Genomic DNA, 24,051 nt, shown 5'->3' with positions numbered 1-24,051 from the left:
ACATCTGCAGTGTTTCCTGTGCAGGACTGTCATGTTGTTGACAGTGTTATTCTCTTTTCTGTCCAGCAGGTGTCACTATTGAGCTGGCGCTGTCCGTGGTGCTGAATTCACAGAAAAGAATAACTAATACAAACAATATTCTGCCACTAAATTGGTTGTATTCGTCTTCTTTTCTAAAAGCACAAGCATTTTAATGGGTTTTCCGTTTTCTAGTGCACAAATTTTAAATAAACAATGTCCTTTTGATGGAAGCGTTTATATATTTTTAGACAATTTCATTATATTACTTACATTTCTTAACCCTTTCATGCATAATGGTCACTACAGTAGACAGCTATTCAGAGCTGTTCTCTTGTATATTCATGGGTTTTTTCAGCCAACACAGTGGACACTTATGCACCATCCCATACAGTGCAACTCATACCCTTACTGTAACTAGGCTGTTCTTGATCAACCTGATCTACAGTGACATGTTTTAGTGTAAATCAACAAACAAAGCAAGTTTATTTTTGCATAATATCTCCATGAAGCGAATAATAATTAGTATTAGAGTATGTTAAAATGCGGGAAAATATCTGATTAGCAGCATTAAAAATGTTTTTATTGCATAATTTTTCATGTCACTTTCTGATATTAGGTTTTAAATACATGTTTCTGTGCTTCAAAAATTAAATGCATGGGCTGAGTGGACATTTTTGTAACTCCTCAAAAAAAAAAAAAAAAAAAAAAAAAAACAAGAACTAAATCACATGTTTTTTTTCATGCCGAAAGAGGAATAAAAACAAACTCCTAAAAAAAAAAAAAAAAAAAACCTAAATCATGTTTTTTTTTAAGGCTAAAGAGGAATAAAAACAAACTCCTCAAAAAACAAAAAAAAAAAAAACAAAAAACTAAATCACATGGTTTTTTCATGGCTAAAGAGGAATAAAAACAAACCCCTAAAAAAAAAAAAAAAAAAAAAAAAAAAAAACTAAATCACATGGTTTTTTCATGGCTAAAGAGGAATAAAAACAAACCCCTAAAAAAAAAACAAAAAAAAACAAAAACAAACTAAATCACATGTTTTTTTCATGGCTAAAGAGGAATAAAAACAAACCCCTAAAAAAAAAAAAAAAAAAAAAAAAAAACCTAAATCACATGGTTTTTTTTTTCATACCTAAAGATGAAAAAAAGAAACTCCTCAAAAAAAAAAAAAAAGAAAAAAAAACAAAAACTAAATCACATGTTTTTTTCATGGCTAAAGAGGAATAAAAACAAACCCCTAAAAAAAAAAAACAAAAAAAAAAAAACTAAATCACATGGTTTTTTCATGGCTAAAGAGGAATAAAAACAAACCCCTAAAAAAAAAAAAAAAAAAAAAAAAAAAACTAAATCACATGGTTTTTTCATGGCTAAAGAGGAATAAAAACAAACCCCTAAAAAAACAAAAACAAAAAAAAAAACAAAAACAAACTAAATCACATGGTTTTTCATGGCTAAAGAGGAATAAAAACAAACCCCTAAAAAAAAAAAAAAAAAAAAAAAAAAAAAAAACTAAATCACATGTTTTTTTCATGGCTAAAGAGGAATAAAAACAAACCCCTAAAAAAAAAAAAAAAAAAAGAAAACTAAAAACTAAATCACATGTTTTTTTCATGCCTAAAGAGGAATAAAAACAAACTCCTCAAAAAAAGAAAACAAAACAAAACCAAAAAAACCTAAATCACATGGTTTTTTTTTTCATACCTAAAGATGAAAAAAAGAAACTCCTCAAAAAAAAAAAAAAAAAAAAGAAAAAAAAAACAACTAAATCACATGTTTTTTTCATGGCTAAAGAGGAATAAAAACAAACCCCTAAAAAAAAAAAAAAAAAAAAAAAAAACTAAATCACATGGTTTTTTCATGGCTAAAGAGGAATAAAAACAAACCCCTAAAAAAAAAAAACAAAAAAAAAAAACAAAAACAACTAAATCACATGGTTTTTTCATGGCTAAAAAGGAATAAAAACAAACCCCTAAAAAAAAAAAAAAAAAAAAAAAAACTAAATCACATGGTTTTTTCATGGCTAAAGAGGAATAAAAACAAACCCCTAAAAAAAAAAACAAAAAAAAAAACAAAAACAAACTAAATCACATGGTTTTTTCATGGCTAAAGAGGAATAAAAACAAACCCCTAAAAAAAAAAACAAAAAAAAAAACAAAACAAACTAAATCACATGGTTTTTTCATGGCTAAAGAGGAATAAAAACAAACCCCTAAAAAAAAAAACAAAAAAAACCCCCAAACTAAATCACATGTTTTTTTCATGCCTACAGAGGACTACCATAAAAACACAGGAAAACTATCTTGCCTGAGGTTCTGATAACTGCATGAAAGGGTTAAAGTGAACAGAGAACAGCCTTCAGTTTCATCAGTAGGTGGCGCTCTGGGTGAACGCGCCTGAGCTCAGAGCGGCTCAGCTCTTATAATGGGAAGGCAGTCGGAGCTCCATCCACTCGGAGGAACTGGGGGAACTCTGCGGTCCACTCCCACTCCCACTGATGCCGCGTCTCTCCCAGGACACAAACACTTCACGGAGCAGCATCACAACTTGAACTGAGAGAGCGATCCTGAGTGTTCCCGTGGAGATCCAAGTGGACTGTCCACCCTGAGAGGAAGAAGAAGAGGAGGAAGAAGAAGAGGAGTGTGTGTGTGGGGGGGTGTCCTCTGAAGTTATCCGCAGGTGCAACACGGACGGCAGCGCGAGCGTGGGAAGTTGTCCGTTCATCACACGTTCACGGTTTGTGGAAAGTTATGTTTGTGACAGTGGATACCACCCACACCTGCACCATGTTAAGGAGAGCCGGGGATTTCTGTGTGCGTGGAAAATGACTGCAACCAGCACCGACCTTTGCATTATGGTGAGGAGATGTCTTCTCACTTTCAAACCGTTCAGGTAAGAAGGTTCTGCTGCTACGGATACAACTGAAGGTTTTTATTTTCTTTCTTTTTATTATTATTATTATTATTATTATTATTATTATTATTATTATTTAACCATAAACTTCTTTTTTTTCCATTTCCTTTTCCTCATCATTATGGGAAAAAGTTATCAGATTAAAAAAGCAGAGATGTATAGTTATTAACCCTTTCATGCATGAATCATAAGGACCTTGAGATTTTTTTTCCTGAGTGTTTTTATTCCTGTTTAGGCATAAAAAACAAAAAACAAAACAAAACCAAAAAAAAAACGCTTTTTTTTTTTTTTACCATAAACTTCTTTTTTTTTCATTTCCTTTTCCTCATCATTATGGGAAAAAGTTATAAGATTAAAAAGTTGAGATGCATAGTCATTAACCCTTTCATGCATGAATAATAAGAACCTTAGTTGAGATTTTTTTCCTAGTGTTTTTATTCCTGTTTAGGCATAAAAAACAAAACAAAACAAAAAAAACGCAATTGATTTTTTTTTTTTTTTTTTTTACCATAAACTTCTTTTTTTTTTCATTTCCTTTTCCTCATCATTATGGGAAAAAAGTTATAAGATTATAAAGGCTGAGATGCATCGTTATTAACCCTTTCATGCATGAATAATAATAAGAACCTTAGTTGAGATTTTTTTCCTGAGTGTTTTTATTCCTGTTTAGGCATAAAAAAAAACAAAAAAAACAATGATATTGATTTTTTTTTTTTTAACCATAAACTTCTTTTTTTCATTTCCTTTTCCTCATCATCATGGGAAAAAGTTATAAGATTAAAAAAGCAGAGATGTATAGTCATTAACCCTTTCATGCATGAATCATAAGGACCTTGAGATTTTTTTTCCTGAGTGTTTTTATTCCTGTTTAGGCATAAAAAACAAAAAACAAAACAAAACCAAAAAAAAAAACGCTTTTTTTTTTTTTTTTTTTTTTTTACCATAAACTTCTTTTTTTTTCATTTCCTTTTCCTCATCATTATGGGAAAAAGTTATAAGATTATAAAGGCTGAGATGCATAGTCATTAACCCTTTCATGCATGAATAATAAGAACCTTAGTTGAGATTTTTTTTTCCTGAGTGTTTTTATTCCTGTTTAGGCATAAAAAACAAAACAAAACAAAAAAAACGCAATTGATTTTTTTTTTTTTTTTTTTTTACCATAAACTTCTTTTTTTTTCATTTCCTTTTCCTCATCATTATGGGAAAAAAGTTATAAGATTATAAAGGCTGAGATGCATCGTTATTAACCCTTTCATGCATGAATAATAATAAGAACGTTAGTTGAGATTTTTTTCCTGAGTGTTTTTATTCCTGTTTAGGCATAAAAAAAAAAAAAAAAAACAATGATATTGATTTTTTTTTTTTTTAACCATAAACTTCTTTTTTTCATTTCCTTTTCCTCATCATTATGGGAAAAAGTTATAAGATTAAAAAAGCAGAGATGTATAGTTATTAACCCTTTCATGCATGAATCATAAGGACCTTGAGATTTTTTTTCCTGAGTGTTTTTATTCCTTTTTAGGCATAAAAAACAAAACAAAACAAAAAAAACGCAATTGATTTTTTTTTTTTTTTTTTTTTTACCATAAACTTCTTTTTTTTTTTCATTTCCTTTTCCTCATCATTATGGGAAAAAAGTTATAAGATTATAAAGGCTGAGATGCATCGTTATTAACCCTTTCATGCATGAATAATAATAAGAACCGTAGTTGAGATTTTTTTCCTGAGTGTTTTTATTCCTGTTTAGGCATAAAAAAAACAAAAAAAACAATGCAATTGATTTTTTTTTTTTTTTTTTTTTAACCATAAACTTCTTTTTTTCATTTCCTTTTCCTCATCATTATGGGAAAAAGTTATAAGATTAAAAAAGCAGAGATGTATAGTTATTAACCCTTTCATGCATGAATCATAAGGACCTTGAGATTTTTTTTCCTGAGTGTTTTTATTCCTGTTTAGGCATAAAAAACAAAAAACAAAACAAAACCAAAAAAAAAACGCTTTTTTTTTTTTTTTTTTTTTTTACCATAAACTTCTTTTTTTCATTTCCTTTTCCTCATCATTATGGGAAAAAGTTATAAGATTAAAAAGTTGAGATGCATCGTTATTAACCCTTTCATGCATGAATAATAAGAACCTTAGTTGAGATTTTTTTTTCCTGAGTGTTTTTATTCCTGTTTAGGCATAAAAAACAAAACAAAACAAAAAAAACGCAATTGATTTTTTTTTTTTTTTTTTTTTTACCATAAACTTCTTTTTTTTTCATTTCCTTTTCCTCATCATTATGGGAAAAAAGTTATAAGATTATAAAGGCTGAGATGCATCGTTATTAACCCTTTCATGCATGAATTATAAGAACCTTAGTTGAGATTTTTTTCCTGAGTGTTTTTATTCCTGTTTAGGCATTAAAAAAAAAAATGCAATTGATTTTTTTTTTTTTTTTTACCATAAACTTCTTTTTTTCATTTCCTTTTCCTCATCATCATGGGAAAAAGTTATAAGACTAAAAAAGCAGAGATGCATAGTTATTAACCCTTTCATGCATGAATAATAAGAACCTTAGTTGAGATTTTTTTTCCTGAGTGTTTTTATTCCTGTTTAGGCATAAAAAAAAAAAAATGCAACAGATTTTTTATTTTTTTATTTTTTTTTAACCATAAACTTCTTTTTTTCATTTCCTTCTCCTCATCATTATGGGAAAAAGTTATAAGACTAAAAAAAGCAGAGATGCATAGTCATTAACCCTTTCATGCATGAATAATAAGAACCTTAGTTAAGATTTTTTTTCCTGAGTGTTTTTATTCCTGTTTAGGCATAAAAAAACAAAACAAAACAATGCACTTGATTTTTTTTTTTTTTTAGGAACTTGTTTGTCATGGAATTACAAAAACATCCACTCATCTGGACACCATGCATTTAATTTTTGAAGCAAAGAAATATGTATTTAAAACCTATAATCAGAAAGTCATATACTGTGTGAAAACTATTCATTCATTCTTTCATTCATTCATTTTTTGTTTATTTCGAGCATTTACAGAACACATGCAAATTCAAAATTCCAAAATCATTCATCCACACTCGAAAAGGAGTTGGAAGAAGAAAAACTATGAAACAAAAACATTTGTCATGCCGACAATCTGATGTTTTCTCACATTTTAACATACCCTAAAACTAGTTATTACTAACTTCATGGAGATAATATGCAAAAAAAAAAAAAAAAATACCTGTTTTGATTAACAAAACTGTTAATTACAGTCTAGTAACAATTTGCAATTAATTTAAAACATACTAGTGCAGATCAAGTTGATCAAGAACAGCAAAATTACAGTAACAGTATGAATTTCATGGGATGATGTGTAAATGTCCACTGTGTCGGCTGGTATATAATGATGATAATAATAAGAAGTTGCATTTATAAATTGCTTTTCATTCAGCAGAATCTCAAAATGCTACAGAGAGAAGATATGGAACCAAACTAACAAAACCTATGACTATATAAGAGAACAGCTGTAGAATAACTGTCCACTGGAGTGACCACTGTGCATGAAAGGGTTAAATAACTATGCATAATACACAGTCATTATGTAGCAGATGGGGACACTGTACATGTGTATGATTACACTATAGTCCTCCTTTTCCACAACAGAGCAGGTCTTTCTAGTCCAGATCACCGGCATTAATTGAAACCACAGGGAGCTCACCATACCACAATTAATGTTTGCTTACACAGCTAAAACTTTCAGCAACAACAGCAGCTGGAGGAGAGAAAAGGCAAGCAATCCAAGAAATGGAAACTCATTAAACCGTCTAAGTTTGACAAGATGTGTGGAGGAACTGATGGTGGACTTAGCCCAGGGGTGTCAAACTCATTTTCTTCCAGGGGCCACATTCAGCCCAATTTAATCTGCAGTGGGCTGGACCGGTAAAATAATAGCATGATAATAAATAATAGCCAATAAATAATGACAACTCTAAATTGTTTTAGTGCAAAAAAATAACATTCAGTTATGCTAATATTTACAAACAACCCAAACAAAAAGGATGTGAAAAACCTGAAAAATATGCAATTTGTTAAGAAATATAAGTACAATTTTATCAAGAGGGTTATTAACACAGCACAGAAGATCATCGGTTGCCCCCTCCCCTCACTGGACGATCTTCACAGTGCCCGCTGTGTCAAAAAAGCACAGAGCATTGTGAAGGACACCTCTCACCCTGCACATTCCATATTCCAATTGCTGCCATCAGGCCAATCAGATCACAAACAAACAGACTCAAAAACAGTTTTTACCCAACAGCAATAACCACCCTCAATGCCATAAAAAGCAATCTGTAACATAACACATACAGGGTGGGGAAGCAAAATTTACAATGAACATTTAGTTGTTTTTTCTCAGCAGGCACTACGTCAATTGTTTTGAAACCAAACATATATTGATGTCATAATCATACCTAACACTATTATCCATACCTTTTCAGAAACTTTTGCCCATATGAGTAATCAGGAAAGCAAACGTCAAAGAGTGTGTGATTTGCTGAATGCACTCGTCACACCAAAGGAGATTTCAAAAATAGTTGGAGTGTCCATAAAGACTGTTTATAATGGAAAGAAGAGAATGACTATGAGCAAAACTATTACGAGAAAGTCTGGAAGTGGAGGAAGCAACAAAAAACGTACCAAAGCTTTTTATTAAAGCTCTCAAATCCAGAATCCTAAAGGATCCAACCAAATCCATCCAGATACCAGGTATTGCCATGGCTTAAAGCAAACTACCCAGATGGAAATTATGTATGGACACAGGATGGTGCTCCAGCCCACACAGCTAGAAAAATACAAGATTTCTGCAAATCCAACTTTAGCAATTTTTGGAAATCATGTTTATGGCTTCCTTCTAGCCCAGATCTAAACCCTCTGGATTCTGCTATTTGGGGCGTTTTAGAACATGATACCAATAGAACATCACACAGCAATGTTGACTTTCTTAAAGATACTATTGAAGAAGAATGGGAGAAGTTGTCACCCGAATATTTGAGGAACACTTGCACAAGTTTCAGGAAGTGTGTGAAGGCAGTTATTGAGAAAGAAGGAGGACACATAGAATAAAAACATTTTCTATTATGTACATTTTCTTGTGGCAAATAAATTCTCATGACTTTCAATAAACTAATTGGTCATACACTGTCTTTCAATCCCTGCCTCAAAATATTGTAAATTTTGCTTCCCCACCCTGTATATACAGTAATGGAGATCGTGCAATGATTCAGTGATTGAATCAATGGCTGTGAGTGTTTGTTTGTTTTTATTTTTATAATTATTTATTTACTATTGTGACGTTTGTGTCTTTGTTGTTGTAGTTGTTTTTATTATGCACTGACTGGTGGACACTTTTTAATTTCGTTGTACATGTTTCATGTTACAATGACAATAAAGACTATTCTAATTCTAATTCTAATTCTAATATTATGCCTCGACTTTATCACTTATACATGTGCGTTACAGAGCAGATCTGCGAAGGCACAAAACAATTAGTAACAGGCAGAATATTGTTAAAATTGCACTTGATTTTCTTTAGACATTTCAGGTTGTTCATATTTGTTCAGGTTATTCACATTTTATTGTTAAAGGATAGTTTCTTAACCCTTTCATGCACAGTGGTCACTACAGTGGACAGTTATTCTACAGCTGGTCTCTTGTATATTTATGGATTTTGTTGTTTTACTTGCATATCAACCAACACAGTGGATACTTATGCACCATCCCATAATACACTGCAATTCATACCATTACTGTAACATTCCTGTTCTTGATAAACCTGATCTGCAGCAACATATGTAAGTGTAAATCAATTGCTAATTGTTATTAGACTGTAATTAACAGTTTTGTTTGGTTTTTTTTTTACGTTGTTGTGTTTTGTTGTTTTTTGCACATTATTTGAGTGAGTAATAACTACTATTATAGTATATTAAAATGTGAGAAAACATCAGATTAGCAACATTAAAAAAAAACATTTATTTCCTAGTTTTCACTCAGTATGTCAGTAAATACATGTTTCTTTGCTTCAAAAATTAAATGCATGGCGTCCAGCTGAGTGGACATTCTTGTAACTCCATGAAAAATAGGTTCATAAAGAAAAAAAAAAAAAAAAAAAAATTCAGTCACATTGTTTTTTTAATGCCTAAAGAGGAATAAAAACACTCAGGAAAAAAATCTTGATTAAGGTTCTCATAATTCATGCATGAAAGGGTTAATGTAAACATTTTCATAATTTAATGTTTTTTGCACTAAATCAAAGGGAAAAAATGGTGTTGTCATTATTTATAAGTTATTATGATATTATTTTTGAGTTTGATGCCCTAACTTGCACTTTGCAAATTCTTGGCCGGATTGCAACATTTGGTGGGCCAGTTTTGGCCCCCGGGCCGCATGTTTGACACCTGTGACTTAGCCATTTGATTTTAAAGACTCTAAATTTTCTAAATGTGTACAGTGCTGCTCTATTATGATTCCACTTCGGATTTATTGTAACATCAAGTCACGTCTCACTATACAAGGGGACGATATATTGTGTGTTTTTCACCTGTGCCTCACTCACTGGAAACAAACCTGACAATAGCTGCAGCCTGTTTGTTTCCACAGTTCACAGTCAGAGTTCTGCCTGATAAAAATTCAAGACAGCTAGCTCTTGTCTACAGAGTGGAAATGTGACAATCTGTCATGCAGCTCCACTCCATGAAAAGATTGTTTCCAAACATTTACAAACATTTTCTCAGCTTGGCTCCCATAGTGTGCAGACTGAGCTGGTTTGGGGCCAATCAAGTCCCAGCATCGGTCTCCTCGTTGGAGGCACCTGAATTTTGTGAACTGTTTGCAGCCGTTCTCTTACAGTTTGATGCTTTTGTTCCTGATGCATGCACGCTGAGCACGGTGTGATGCGGGAAAGCCATCCATGTGATGATTCATTTGAGGTGGCACAGTCAAGCGAGAACACAATGCTTTTATGTAGTTTGATTTGTGCAACGTGAAAAATATGTCCATGCTTCATAAAGCCTCAATCTAGACTAGGTGCAATTTTATCTCAAAGAGCAGAGCTTGAAATGACCTGTCTGTTCACTTCCTCTACTGTGAAATTACAACACATGGCTTGTTCTGTAATTTTCTTTTTCTCCTCTGTCGTCCTCATCCGTCATCTGTACTTTTTCCCAAACTATCTGTCAGCTTTATCTGCCTCATGAGCTTTAACCTCGTCACTTGTTCTTTTTGTCACTTAGAACCACTCTTTTGCCTCTGTCCGTCTCCTGCAGGCTCTTTATTTTGGGGATTGGCTTCTTCAGTTTGTTCTTCCTAATGACATCTCTTGGGGGTCAGTTCGCGGGCAAGCGACCCGGAGATTCTCCCTTCACTGTACGAGCAGAAGGTAAGCCTTGTGTCACACACCAGTGCACCTCTGTAGACTGGGACTGCTCTGGCCAGGCCTTGTACTGGGAATGAACCGGCCAGGAACACGCTGAGCGCTTCATGGGGCTTCCTTGATTGCTGCAAGCGGCCTGACAGACTCTCACATCGGGAATGTGTTTTGGGCGGGGGGGAGATAACTGTCGTCTGGAAAGGTTCACCTCTTCTTTCATCTAAACCTTTTTTTTTTTTTTTTTTTTTTTTACACCCTCCTTCATCTTTGCCTGTTACCAGCATGACCCTCACCTGAGTAATATCATCTGAGCTGTAGTTTAGTAGCAGTAAATCTGATTTCATGTTACTATTTAAAGGGTTATAATGTCATTGATATTCCAAACTCTCAGCAGCAGGAGGAAGTTGCAAATCAGAACACATTTATGTCTACCAAAACCACCAACGAATCAATGTAATGTATCCACAGACTGTATCCCTCAGTGAATAAAGGACAGTGGCGGCTGCTCGTCTTTCAGACAGGGGAAGCTCATTGTTGGTTTAAATTTTTAAAAAAAAGTCAAGTTATTTAAACATAAATTCGGCCCTCCGTTCCGTTTAAGAAAATGGTCAGTGACCTTATCGTACCAAGTAAACAAGAAAACATTGAAATTATGTTAAATTGAAACAAGGAAGTACAATAAGTGTGTTTTATTTACAGTGCAAGAAATGAACAAGTAATTTCATAGTGGTTTCTCTCTCGATTTCACAGCAGAATGTGCGACGGTATTAAACTGAACTGTGTCAGTGAAGGAGTAGATCTCAAAATAGCTGTCAATCAAATGGAATTCAGCCTTTCAACTGATCCTCCAATCAGCATGTGTAATCCTGGTGTTCAGCCCAGCCGAGCTCCGCCCACAGCTCCATTCACCCCCAGAGACACCCAGCATCCGGGGGTGGGACAACATCGTGGTGTTTATCCAATTACAGTTTTGAGGCAATGAAAAAAACTGTTCCACTCAGTCCCATTGAAGTGCATGGACGCTGAGCGTCTACGGGCAGATGCACTGAGCAGAGGTCGTATGAGAAAAAGGCGCAATCGGAATGTATGAGAAGTGAACAACATCGAGTCTGTTGATTTGTGATAAAGCTGATTCTGAACGAACTCATCTGTGAGATGAACGTGTTCTAACACATTTGTAGTCAATGAAATGTCAACACAACCGTACATATTTAACCATTTAATTTTTGTAATTTTAGGGGAAGCCGAGCTTCCCTTGCAGTCTATGAGAAATCACCACTAATAAAAGATAAAGCTCATTGTTTATATCTGTACCGTAGAATTATAATGTTTTCTTCTAACCTATAAAGACCCAGTGCTACTTTTGTGACAGTTCCAAAATATATTTTTTCTCTATATTTAAGTTTTCTTAAGGGATTAATGAACTTTTATTATCATATTATCCTCTGTATTTTGCATTTTTTCAGTGAAAATCAAGCATTTTTACCTCCACCAGGAGGTATTGTGATCACTTTGCTTTGTGTGCGTGCGTGTTTGTTTGTTTGTTTGTTTGTTAGCAACATAACTCAAAAAGTTCCGGACGGATTTTCATGAAATTTTCATGAAATGTTGATACTGGCACAAGGAAGAAATTATTAAATTTTGGTGGTGATGGGGGGGGGGCAGATCTGCCTTGGTGGAGGTCCTCCAAGTGCTTTTCTTGTCTTATTCTTAATTTTCTGATCATGTAGATGTTCATAAAAACTCTGATTAAAGTTGTGGGTTATTATATCAGAAACAGAGAAAAAAAAGAAAAAGTGACTTTTTCAGTAAAGATATCAATATTTCAATATAAACCAAGTGTGTCCGTCCACTGTCATTTATCAAATTCCATGGGTTTTACTGATGAATCAATGTTGTAGAAGATGATGGTGTTTCCACCATAACTACGGAGCCTCTGAACATCCAATTGGGTCATATCTGATGACCATGAAAAGATGACAAACTGCATTTTACACCAATTATTTACATGTATTTATAAGATTAGTGGATCAAGAGGTATTAAACATTATAGATCAGTAGATACTTTTGGTCGCTGTTTGGGACTTTATGGGGAAAAAAAAAAAAAATCACAGCTGGCTATTCTGACAGTGGGTCAAAATACCGCTATCTCACTATCTTCATGTTGCATTAGCTGATAGTTTACATTATAGCTCTGTTAGCTTAGCTCTGTTTTTAGACAAAAAACAGCCAAACTAAAACCACAAATCATCTCTGTTCTTTGTACAGTTTGTGTTTTCAGTATCTACACTTAAAATCTGTTTGGAATCATTTAAACCATGTCAGAACTATCATAGTTTAGTCTGAACTGTGGATCAACAAACAGTGAACATAACAAATAATAACATCACATTCATGCTTTCATAAGCCTGATAATAAAAGTCACCTGTGTAGAAGAAAAAATAAAATTTCAGCATCAAACTCCATTATTTTCATTTACAGCCACTTCGTCACTTTGTTTGACTTTAGAAGTTGTTTCTTAGTGGTTCTCATCCAATCTGGTCACTTTCTGACTTTGATGAAGAACCCAGTCACATTAGTTTTCCTCATCACTCACCACTCCCTCTAGTGGTCACATAAACCCACCAGACCATCGGTATGAATATATTCAGTTCATATCTCTACAATCCAGACATTTTTCAGCCATATTATGATATTGTAAAGTAGAAATACAGCATATATCTCCTTTAGGGAAACAGATTTGTCAAGAGGTAGACGCTTTATCATTTTTTGGGGGGGGTATTTTACAGGCAGGTGTTGGATTTAAGCTGAATAGCGTTAATTTTTCCACATAACATAGTTAAAATGTTGAAGGTCAGAACTGTCACTTATCAATATGTAGGGCTGGACAACATGGACGTACACCTTTCTGTTGTTTTCAAAGGACATAATGTGATAAATAAATAAACTTGCTATACCTAGCAACAATAATGCACCAAGCAACCCATGATGCAACGCTCTTTGTAAAATACCATATCTACCCTGCACTCAGCCCATTTAAAATGAATGTGTGTCTGTGAGGGGGAGAGAACCATAGGAGGGGATTGAAATGCCAAAGGGAGTCAAACACTATCGGCTTAAAAGTCCAGTGTGTGAGATTCAAGGAGATTTATGTTGGTTGAACTGCAAGAATGGAATAAAATACTGTTAATTATGTTTTCATTAGCATATAAGCACAACAAAATAAGAAGGACTTCGATTCTGTAGTTATTTATCCACAGAGGGAGTGGGCTGCCTCTGGGAAGTCTTCGGTGTCTCTACAGTAACTCAGAATGGACTTCCACTTCTTGACCCCTTTTTCTAATTTGTAGTGGGTAGCGTGAACCAGTGTGGACCAGAGTATTATCCCCCAAACTAAAAAGCTCAGGGACAGAATATAACATGGTAAAATGAGCAGAACTTGTTGATACATGAACTGGGACATCTCTGACATTCCAAATGGAATCAGGACTCACCTCACAGTCTGATAATCACACATGGGTATCCACATCTGAACAACGGCGTATTAGGGCCACATAAGAAAATAAAAACGTTTGTCACTACGAGAATAAAGTCGTTATATTTCGAGAATAAAGTCATTATTTAACGAGAATAAAGTCGTAGTTTGAAACAACTCATTATTTAACAAAAATAAAGTCGTTATATTTCGAGAACAAAGTGATTTTTTAAAAAGAATAAAGTCGTAGTTAGTGATGTGACGTTCACAAACGAATCAAATCTTTTGAACGGCTCTTTGAAATGAACAATGGGAACCGAGTCTTTGTAAAGAGCCGTTCCTTTTTTTTTTTTTTTTTTTTTTAAGGAGGGAGTGTCCGATTGCCTGTCAGTGTTTAGCATCACTGGGGAAAATGCACTACTAAGGTATTTAAGTAATTGCAATGATGAATCACTTTTGTGTTTTGTGCATTTTTTCTGTATGCTTACCAACATACTGTTCTTGTTCTGAGAATTGCACTACAGTTCAGGTGTTTAAGTAATTGCAGTGATTAATCACTGTTGTGTTTTGTGCAGTTTTTTCCGTATGTTTACACACATTTATTGTTCTTGTTTTGAGGACAATAAAATGTTATTTCATAAGAAAATGTTTTATTTTCTTCTTCATTTTTAGGCTACAGACTAGTCCACATAATGTACTGTGATATTTTTTTGTCAAATTCCAGCATTTGCCTAATGTCACCTCTCATGTCATGTATTTAGCCCACACATTTGAACAAACTCTTCTTTTTTACGGTAAGATAATATTTACTGCCGCGCCAATTAAACACCTTTAAAATGTAATGTCAATCATCACATGTTGCCTATTTAGTCTTGAAAACATTGATGTTTCAAAATAATGCAAAAAACATAAAAGAGCCAGTCTTTTGAACGACTCTTTTCAGTGAACTTCAGTGGCCCTTCAAAGAGCCAAAAGTCCCATCACTAGTCATAGTTTTAAAAAACTCATAATTTAACGAGAATAAAGTCCTAATATAATGTGAAAAAAGTCGTATCCACTCATCGAATAATGTAGAACTTGGAACATTTTGTGAAGTTATACTTTCATCTGGGGTTTACACACGGCCAAATACTGAGCCTATTAACCCCCCATCATCACATTGCTGCTTTGCCTTTTGCCTTTGCTATAAAACCGGAAACTCGAGTCGAATTTTCAAAATATTACGACTTTAATCTTATAAAAGTACGACTTTATTCTCGTTAAATAATGACTTTATTCTCGAAATATAGCGACTTTATTCTCGTAGTGACAGGTGTTTTTATTTTCTTATGTGGACCTAATATGCCGTTGTACATCTGAACACGATCTGAACATGCTTTAAGTTCAACATGTTGGATTTACAGCAGCATCCAAACACTTCACATAAAGCTCTGCAGGTTTAAGTGAATGAAACAAACACTTTTAGTGCTGATGGATTCTTACATAGTTGCCTCTGTGGTGCAATTGGTTAGAGCTTAAAGGAGTGATATTTTGCTTTTTTTAAATGGAATTCTTCATTTGAAAACATTTCCCTGTGGTTTATATAAACTGTAAATGCTATGCTTGGGTCTGAATTCATCATTAATTCAACTCCACAGGTCCATCTTCAACCCTATTCCTGAGTAATGACACCAGAAAGGTCGTTTTGAGCGCTGGCCCTTTAAATGCAAATGAGCCACTTCATGCTCCACCCCCTCCCAGTGCTACTCTATCCCATTCAACATTTTAGGTAATCAGCTCGAAGTTTGGACAAATTTTCAGTATGGACTACAACCACTGCTATGGACAAACAATTATGGTGTACTCAGAGAAATGTTCATCTGAAGTCTTGACCTTATATGTGCAAATGTTGTGATGTAACTAGTTATAGACGCAACAAATTAACAAGGAATTAGAACGGCTTGTAGAAATCCACTTGATTTTTGCCAAAATGAATATAAAGATAGCTTTCCAGCACCTGGAGGATTCAAATTCAAACTTTATGAACTATTAGGGTCCAAATACACAAACAAATGTACCAAAGACTAATAAAAGTGCGTTTAACAAAATATGACCCCTTTAACCCTTTCATGCATAGTGGTCACTACAGTGGACAGTTATTCTACAGCTGTTCTCTTATCGTATTTTCAAAGATTTTACTATTTTAGTTCCATATCAACCAACACAGTGGACGCTTAAGCATCATCTCATAAACTGACATTCATACCATTATACCGTTCATACCGTTATTGTTGTTAGACTGTCATTAACATTAATTTTTTGGGATTTTTTTGGCATATAATCCCCATAAAGTGAGTATGTTAAAATGTGACAAAACATCAGATTAACAACATTTTAAAAAATTATTTCATAGTTTTCACACAGTGTATCAGTAAAAACATTGCTTCAAAAATTAAACACATGGTGTCCAGCTGAGTAGACATTTTTGCAACTCTATGAAAAATAGGTTCATAAAAAACAATTTCAATCGCATTTTTTTTTTTTTTTCATGTCTAAAGAGGAATAAAAACACTCAGGAAAAAAAAAATCTCAGTTAAGGTTCTCACAATTCATGCATGAAAGGGTTAAGGCTGATAACCGAAAGCTCGGTGGTTCAAGCCCACCCAGGGATGGTGGGAAATGTTTTTGGGGCAGCTGTGGCCTAGAAGGCTGGAGAGTCGGCTTGTGACCAAATGGCTGAGAGTTGTTGGCAGATGTGCCCTTGAGCAAGACACTTAACCCCCTCCATTTGCTCCCTGAGCATCTGACATGGCAAACCCATTGCTCCTAGTCTGCAGTGTGGAGTGTGTTGCAAAGACCCATTGCTACTTTTGTGTCAGTTCCCGAAATGAATTTTTCTCTATATTTAATCTTTCTTAAGTTATTTATCACCATTTATTATAATATTATCCTCTGTATTTTGCATTTTTTCAATTTAAGTCAGGTATTTAATTCACTGATCATGCAGATGTTAATAAAAGCTCAGATTAAAGTATATTGCCATAACATCAGAAACAGAGAAAAAATAAGAAGATGTGACTTTTTCAACAAAATATAACATTAACTGAGCATAACCCAAGTGTCTGCATCCACTGGGTTTTACTGGTGAATCAATGCTGTAGAATATGACGGTGTTTCCACGTTCACTACAGAGCCTCTGAACGTCCAAATGGGTCATATCTGATGACCATGAAAAGATGACAAACTGTATTTTTTCAGCAATTATTTGCACGTATTAATAGGATTAGTGGATCAACAGGTATTAAACATTTTAGGTCAGTAGATGATATTGGTCACCGGTGGTTGTTTGGGTCTTTATGGGTTTAATGCAGAAGGTCACTTTCTGTGTGTGGTGCATGTCTACATGTGTGAACTATATACTGACAAAATAAAGATACTTAATTCTTCTTAATTCTTAACAATCACTACAAACAGCCCTGAAGAAACCTGCTAGCCTAGCCATGGTAACACTAATGACCCATAATGCAGAGCAGCGAAGCCTTGACATGAGTGACAGGTGTTGGTGAGCTGTAGAAGACCCTCCCATCTTGACAAAGATAGACTGCTTAATGTAAAAGATTTAGATTTATTTCTTTGTTCAACATGGACATAACAGTAGCATTGGAACTGCAGCATAGAAGATATCATGTAGAAAATGTTTGTGTAGTATTATAAATTTATTCACTGCTTTAACATAAAAAAGTGAGTCAGATGTCTATTCACCAAATAAGCAATCAGAGAGTTTCACATCCTGGTCCAGGCCTGGTTCCAATAAAGGAATTCTATCTTTTTTTGTGGCCCCTCTACAGGAGAGGGTGGGGTATTCACCACTAGATGTCACTAAATATCACACACTGACCCACAAAGAAGTGTTTTACTGTCATTTCCTAAATCTCACATAGAACATATTTTAATTCTATATTGTACGTCTCTTTCACCAACGAAAATGTTCACATTTTGAAAAAGACAAAAATCCAGGCACTCACTTGGTTGGAAAATTTTGAAAATTTAAAAAGCCTTTATTTCACGAGAGCCTGTAGATGAATTCACAGGGGCTGGAGTAAAAAAAAAACACACCAACGCGTGTTGGCACGAGCCTTCTTCAGGGGGTTGAAGGCTCATGCCGACAAGTGTTTGTGTGTTTTTTACTCCAACTCCTGTGAATTGATCCACAGGCCCTCATAAAATAAAGGCTTTTTAAATATTCTACATTTTCCAACCTAGTGCTTAGATATTTGTCTTTTTCCAATAGCTCATGCCCTGTCCATGAGCACCTTTGGTTTGCTGAATACCAGTAGCTCCCTGTTAAATTTTTTTTTAGTCTTTTTGAAAATTTTCACATATTGGTGGTTAGGGGTGTAAGAAAATATCATTCTGCAATATATCGTGATATTTCATTTCACAATACTGTATTGGTGTTAAAAAGTACTGTATCGATATTTTTAGGTATTATTTCAAATGCGGATATTGTGGAGATTCTTTTATTTTATATACAGGGTGGGGAAGCAAAATTTACAATGAACATTTAGTTGTTTTTTCTCAGCAGGCACTACGTCAATTGTTTTGAAACCAAACATATATTGATGTCATAATCATACCTAACACTATTATCCATACCTTTTCAGAAACTTTTGCCCATATGAGTAATCAGGAAAGCAAACGTCAAAGAGTGTGTGATTTGCTGAATGTACTCGTCACACCAAAGGAGATTTCAAAAATAGTTGGAGTGTCCATAAAGACTGTTTATAATGGAAAGAAGAGAATGACTATGAGCAAAACTATTACGAGAAAGTCTGGAAGATACTATTAAAGAAGAATGGGAGAAGTTGTCACCTGAATATTTGAGGAACACTTGCGCAAGTTTCAGGAAGCGTGTGAAGGCAGTTATTGAGAAAGAAGGAGGACACATAGAATAAAAACATTTTCTATTATGTCAATTTTCTTGTGGCAAATAAATTCTTATGGCTTTCAATAAACTAATTAGTCATACACTGTCTTTCAATCCCTGCCTCAAAATATTGTAAATTTTGCTTCCCCACCCTGTATGTATTGTATTTATTATTATTTAACATTATTTCATTAAATAATGTTAGTTCCTTTGTTGGGATTGCACAAAAATAATGTTATGATGTTATGACCTAATAGAATATGAACAAGATCTTAATCATAATTAAAGTTTTAACACAGGAAAATTTTGTGATAGATCTGGTTCTGATCAAATAAAAATGTGTTTAGTATTTGTGCATATTTCTGGTGTAATTCAGTTCTTTAAGGAAATAATTTTAAAAATGAAACAAACAAAATCTTGCCTTTTTAACAGTATCATGATATATCATGATATATCGTATTGTGATCCTAGTATTGTGATTTCTATCGTATCACCAGATTCTTGCCAATGCACACCCCTATTGGTGGTTAATTACCTCAGGAATCATTTTCTTATTCTTGCAACAAGATGCAAAATGAAGCAAAATCTTGCCACAAAGTCCAAATAACCATTTACAAACAGGATCATCTAGAAGCGTCTGTCTTGTCCTGTCAATGAATTCTAACAATGAGCTCCAAACTTTTTCACTTTCCCTGATAGAAATGTTTTGTCTTTCTCAGCACGTTCCCTTGTTTAGACAGTGTGAGTCTGCATATAAACCACTATAACATGAGCCATTTGGGAGAATCAGTGTTAGCTTGTGGACTATTGTCTCTCACCTTTTTATCGCCAGCTGGCACAGTGTTGACATTGCGTGTCATCCTGTGTGACAGAAACCAGCTGGCAGAGCAACGCCAATGCTTCTATCTATCTATCCTCTATGCTCTACGATTCGCAATGCATCCACGGACACCAGTTATTTGCACTTTGTGAAATATAACACTGATCCTAATTTATTTCAAATCAAATAAAACAACAGCCATCGTGTCATCCCTCCTGCATAATGCAGTTTGTCTCAGTGGCCAGTCAGTAAATAGCCTGGCACCCTATAAATACTGGCTGTATAAGATGCAAGCATACCATAATAATACCCATGTCTGCGTGGGTTTTCTCCAGGTACTAAAGTTTCTTCCCACCATCCAAAGACGTGTGCCTTCATAGGTTAATTGGTCAATATTAGTCGCCTGTAGGTGTGAATATGAGAGTCAGTGGTTGTTCATGTGTATATGTCAGCCCTGAGATTGAGAGGTGGTACGTCCAGGATCGAACATCCAGAGACCTGAACAAGGGATAATCAGTTCAAATCGGATGGATGGATGGATGGATGGGTGATGGACAGACAGATGGATAGAGGGATGGATGGATGATGGACGGATGAACTGATAACTGATGGATGGACGGACGGATGGATGGATGGATGATGGACAGACAGATGAATGGATGGATGGATGGATGGATAGAATGATAGAAGGATGAATGGATGGATGGATGAATGAACTGATAACAGATGGATGGATGGATGGATGGATGGGTGATGGACAGGCAGATGAATAGAGAGATGGATGGATGATGGACGGATGAACTGATAACTGATGGACAGACGGATGGATGGATGGATGATGGACAGAGAGATAGATGGATGGATAGAATGATAGAAGGATGAATGGATGGATGGATGAATGAACTGATAACAGATGGATGGATGGATGGATGGATGGGTGATGGACAGACAGATGGATAGAGGGATGGATGGATGATGGATGGATGAACTGATAACTGATGGATGGACGGACGGATGGATGGATGGATGGATGATGGACAGAGAGATAGATGGATGGATGGATGGATAGAATGATAGAAGGATGAATGGATGGATGGATGAATGATCTGATAACAGATGGATGGATGGATGGATGGATGGATGGATGGATGGATGGGTGATGGACAGACAGATGGATAGAGGGATGGATGGATGATGGATGGATGAACTGATAACTGATGGATGGACGGACGGATGGATGGATGGATGATGGACAGAGAGATAGATGGATGGATGGATAGAATGATAGAAGGATGAATGGATGGATGGATGAATGATCTGATAACAGATGGATGGATGGATGGATGGATGGGTGATGGACAGACAGATGGATAGAGGGATGGATGGATGAACTGATAACTGATGGATGGACGGACGGATGGATGGATGAACTGGTCATGGATGGATGGATGGATAGAATGATAGAAGGATGAATGGATGGATGGACGGATGAATGAACTCATAACAGATGGATGGATGGATGGATGGATGGATGGATGGATGGGTGGATGGATGGATGGATGGATAAGTGATGGATGGATGGATGGATAACGGATGGATGGATGGATAACGGATGGATGGATGAACTGATAATGGATGGATGGATGGATGGATGGGTGATGGACAGACAGATGGATAGAGGGATGGATGGATGATAGATGGATGAACTGATAACTGATGGATGGACGGACGGACGGATGAACTGATCATGGATGGATGGCTGGATGGATGGATGGATAGAAGGATGGATAGAATGATAGAAGGGTGAATGGATGGATGGATGGATGGATGAATGAACTGATAACAGATGGATGGATGGATGGATGGATGGATGGATGGATGGAAGGAAGGAAGGCTGGCCAGATGAATAGATGGATGGATAACTGATGGATGGATGGATGGACTGATATATGATGGATGTATAGATAGATAGATAGATAGATTAGTATTCTGGTTCTCCTTCTTAATAATCTCCAGTTTCATCGTCGGCTCACAGTCGGACTCCCTCCTCTGGGAACTCCGTCTGGTTCAGGCGGTGCAGCAGAGTGTGAGGTGCATCAGGTGTGTTGATGAGCGACAGTGTCATGGATCTCACCTATTTGCTGAAAGCGTACGCAGAGTTGGTTCAGGGTGTGATTCAGAGAGGCGAGTGAGGGAGAGGGAGGCTGTTTGGAAGACGGGAGAGCTGTCTGATTAATTAACCACTGGCTGGCTGCAGTCGAGGGAAGGAATGCGGCCTCTAGCTCATTAAACACTGCCTTAGCGCTAAGCAGTGAGAGAGAGGCTGTAGAAATTCTCATCCCTCATGCGTGTACGTGTGTTTGTGTATGCGAACACGGGAGTGCGGATTAGCGGCGTGGGGAGTTAGCTTAATAAATGAGCTGGGAATGAATGAACAGTTCAGTGGAGCAGCACCTTGGTAGTACTTACACTACACACCTAGGAGCCTCAGTGGGAGTTCTGTGGTAACGATCTGGGCGATAAAAGCATCTATGCACCGCATTGTCGCTCTTAATATCAAAGTAAGTGACATTAGTTCATGCAGGAAATGTAAAAATTGTGCAGAAAGCAAACACTGAAGGCACCTCAAATTCTAATTTAAATGTGAAGGTAAGTAAACGGCCGGGCTTTGCTGCTTATTGCTCGTCTGGTAAATGGCAACAAGCGCCTGAAGAGCTAAAGGTGTGCATGGAAATATGTAATTACTGCCTCGCTACCTTTTGTTTCTCCCTCTGCTTGCTTTTTAATGTTGCTCTAAGATGTACCTTGCTGTTTTTCAGGTTTTCAGGTTTCAGCTGTCAAAAAAAATCCCTTCTGTATTCTTGGCAGATTTCCAGAACTATAGGTTTCGATGTACCGAGTCTATAGGATACCTTGACGTTCCAGAGTCGGAGTTGCACTTGGGTGTGGGGCTACTGTATATCTAGATTTAAAATGCATGCTTTTTCTTCATTATTTCTCTTTGAAGGTAAAGGAAACTAATGATGTGGTGGAGAAAAAGTGTGAGGAGGGGGACAGGCACAGACTATTTCCAACAAAAATGGGAAGCATGAAAGGCGGAGGTGTTTGATCCTAGATATCTTAAAGGCTCCAGAGGTGTACTGTAGCTTTCTAATAAGCTCTTTGAAGACCACCTTCAGTGTGTCCTTTTACCACAGGCGACTTCGTGCAGCTTTGCCACAAAAAGGAAAAAAGGGGAACGACTGTGACAGGTTTTAGCCTCATCAGAGAAAGGCTAAATGGATCAAATGTTAATGCATCTTCCATTCATACCCGCCAGCACCATTAGAGTTTTTAGCCTAGCCACCAACTAATACCAACCAAATAACCGACCAAAAAATAAATTGCATTTCAGCTAAAAATTTCCTTAGAGGGTCAAATGAGTGGCCATTTTTGTCAAAAAAAAAAAAAAGTTGTAAGAAATGCATAGAACTGTGTTGAAATAATGCTAATACATTTGTGCACAGACTACTGATATTATTTGACAGTGGAAGCTCTATTTTCAGAAATATTGGATTTTGAATAGCACGTGTATGTGAAAACTTTTGCTGGTGGACGGACGTGACATTACCCATGATGCTCTGGTCAGTACCAGTACTTTATTAGTAATAAACTTATAGACTTACTATTGCTAATCATCCTCTTACTCATAAATGTTAGTATTATGGATCTAAAACAATAACAGCTGACACAAAAACACAAAATGTGGCAGTGGACGGATGTGACATGGTTAAGAGCCCGACCGATATGGGATTTTTGGGGCCGATGCCGATACCGATATTGGGGGCTAAAAAAAAGCCGATATCCAATATATCGGCTGATATCCGATATTGGCCGATAACTGATATATTGGCTGATATATGAAATAAGAACACTGATCTGCACAGGATATAATCATCTTATATTAGATAATTGTGGACAGGTGGATAAACAGTTGCATAAATCTTTGTTTATCTCACAAATATAATTTACACAACTTTCAAATGCTAACTATGCAATCACAAAAATAACACTGGTCTACAATTTTTTAGAAATTATTTGCTTCAGACATTAAATGTGCTAAATGTTATGTATTTTAATAAGATTAATTGGAAAATAAATGACAAAAGTGCCGGTTTGCTGATGTTTTCAAGGTATATGATAGTGTTATTACACATATATATTGGTTTATGTACATTTATATAATAGTTTTATAAATCTTCCACTAAATAGAACCTGTAAAGTGAATGTATTCTAATGTGCAGACAGTGTTTTGAAGTAGATCTTGTAGCTCTGAGACAAATATTCCTTTTGAGTCAAACCCATTCTCTCATTAATTCTTGAGTTTCACATTTTGACCCAAGGCTGTATCTTGGAAACTTCAGCCAACCAGCATTTTTGACTTGATTTTTCTTTATCAGTGACTCTCATGTGGTAAAATTTCATTACTTTTATTCGGGAAGCATCTTCCTTGTAGACCAGTGTAATTAGG

At 35.5% G+C, this 24,051-nt stretch overlaps 1 protein-coding gene across 1 annotated transcript in view; it reads left to right on the top strand.

Annotated features, from left to right (window-relative positions):
- Nucleotides 1–2,492: 2,492 nt before the first annotated feature.
- The window catches only part of mgat5b (alpha-1,6-mannosylglycoprotein 6-beta-N-acetylglucosaminyltransferase B), a 222,331-nt gene continuing 200,772 nt past the window's right edge, over nt 2,493–24,051 (top strand). Inside the window, exons 1-2 of the mRNA XM_030142103.1 lie at nt 2,493–2,913; nt 10,237–10,349. Coding sequence (XP_029997963.1) covers nt 2,846–2,913; nt 10,237–10,349 — 181 coding nt within the window. The 5' untranslated portion in view covers nt 2,493–2,845. The remainder of the gene's footprint in view (nt 2,914–10,236; nt 10,350–24,051) is intronic.

The sequence above is a fragment of the Sphaeramia orbicularis genome, chromosome 8 (assembly GCF_902148855.1).
Source record: "Sphaeramia orbicularis chromosome 8, fSphaOr1.1, whole genome shotgun sequence".
NCBI classification, from domain to species: domain Eukaryota; kingdom Metazoa; phylum Chordata; class Actinopteri; order Kurtiformes; family Apogonidae; genus Sphaeramia; species Sphaeramia orbicularis.
This window is presented reverse-complemented; position numbering and strand designations above follow the sequence as displayed.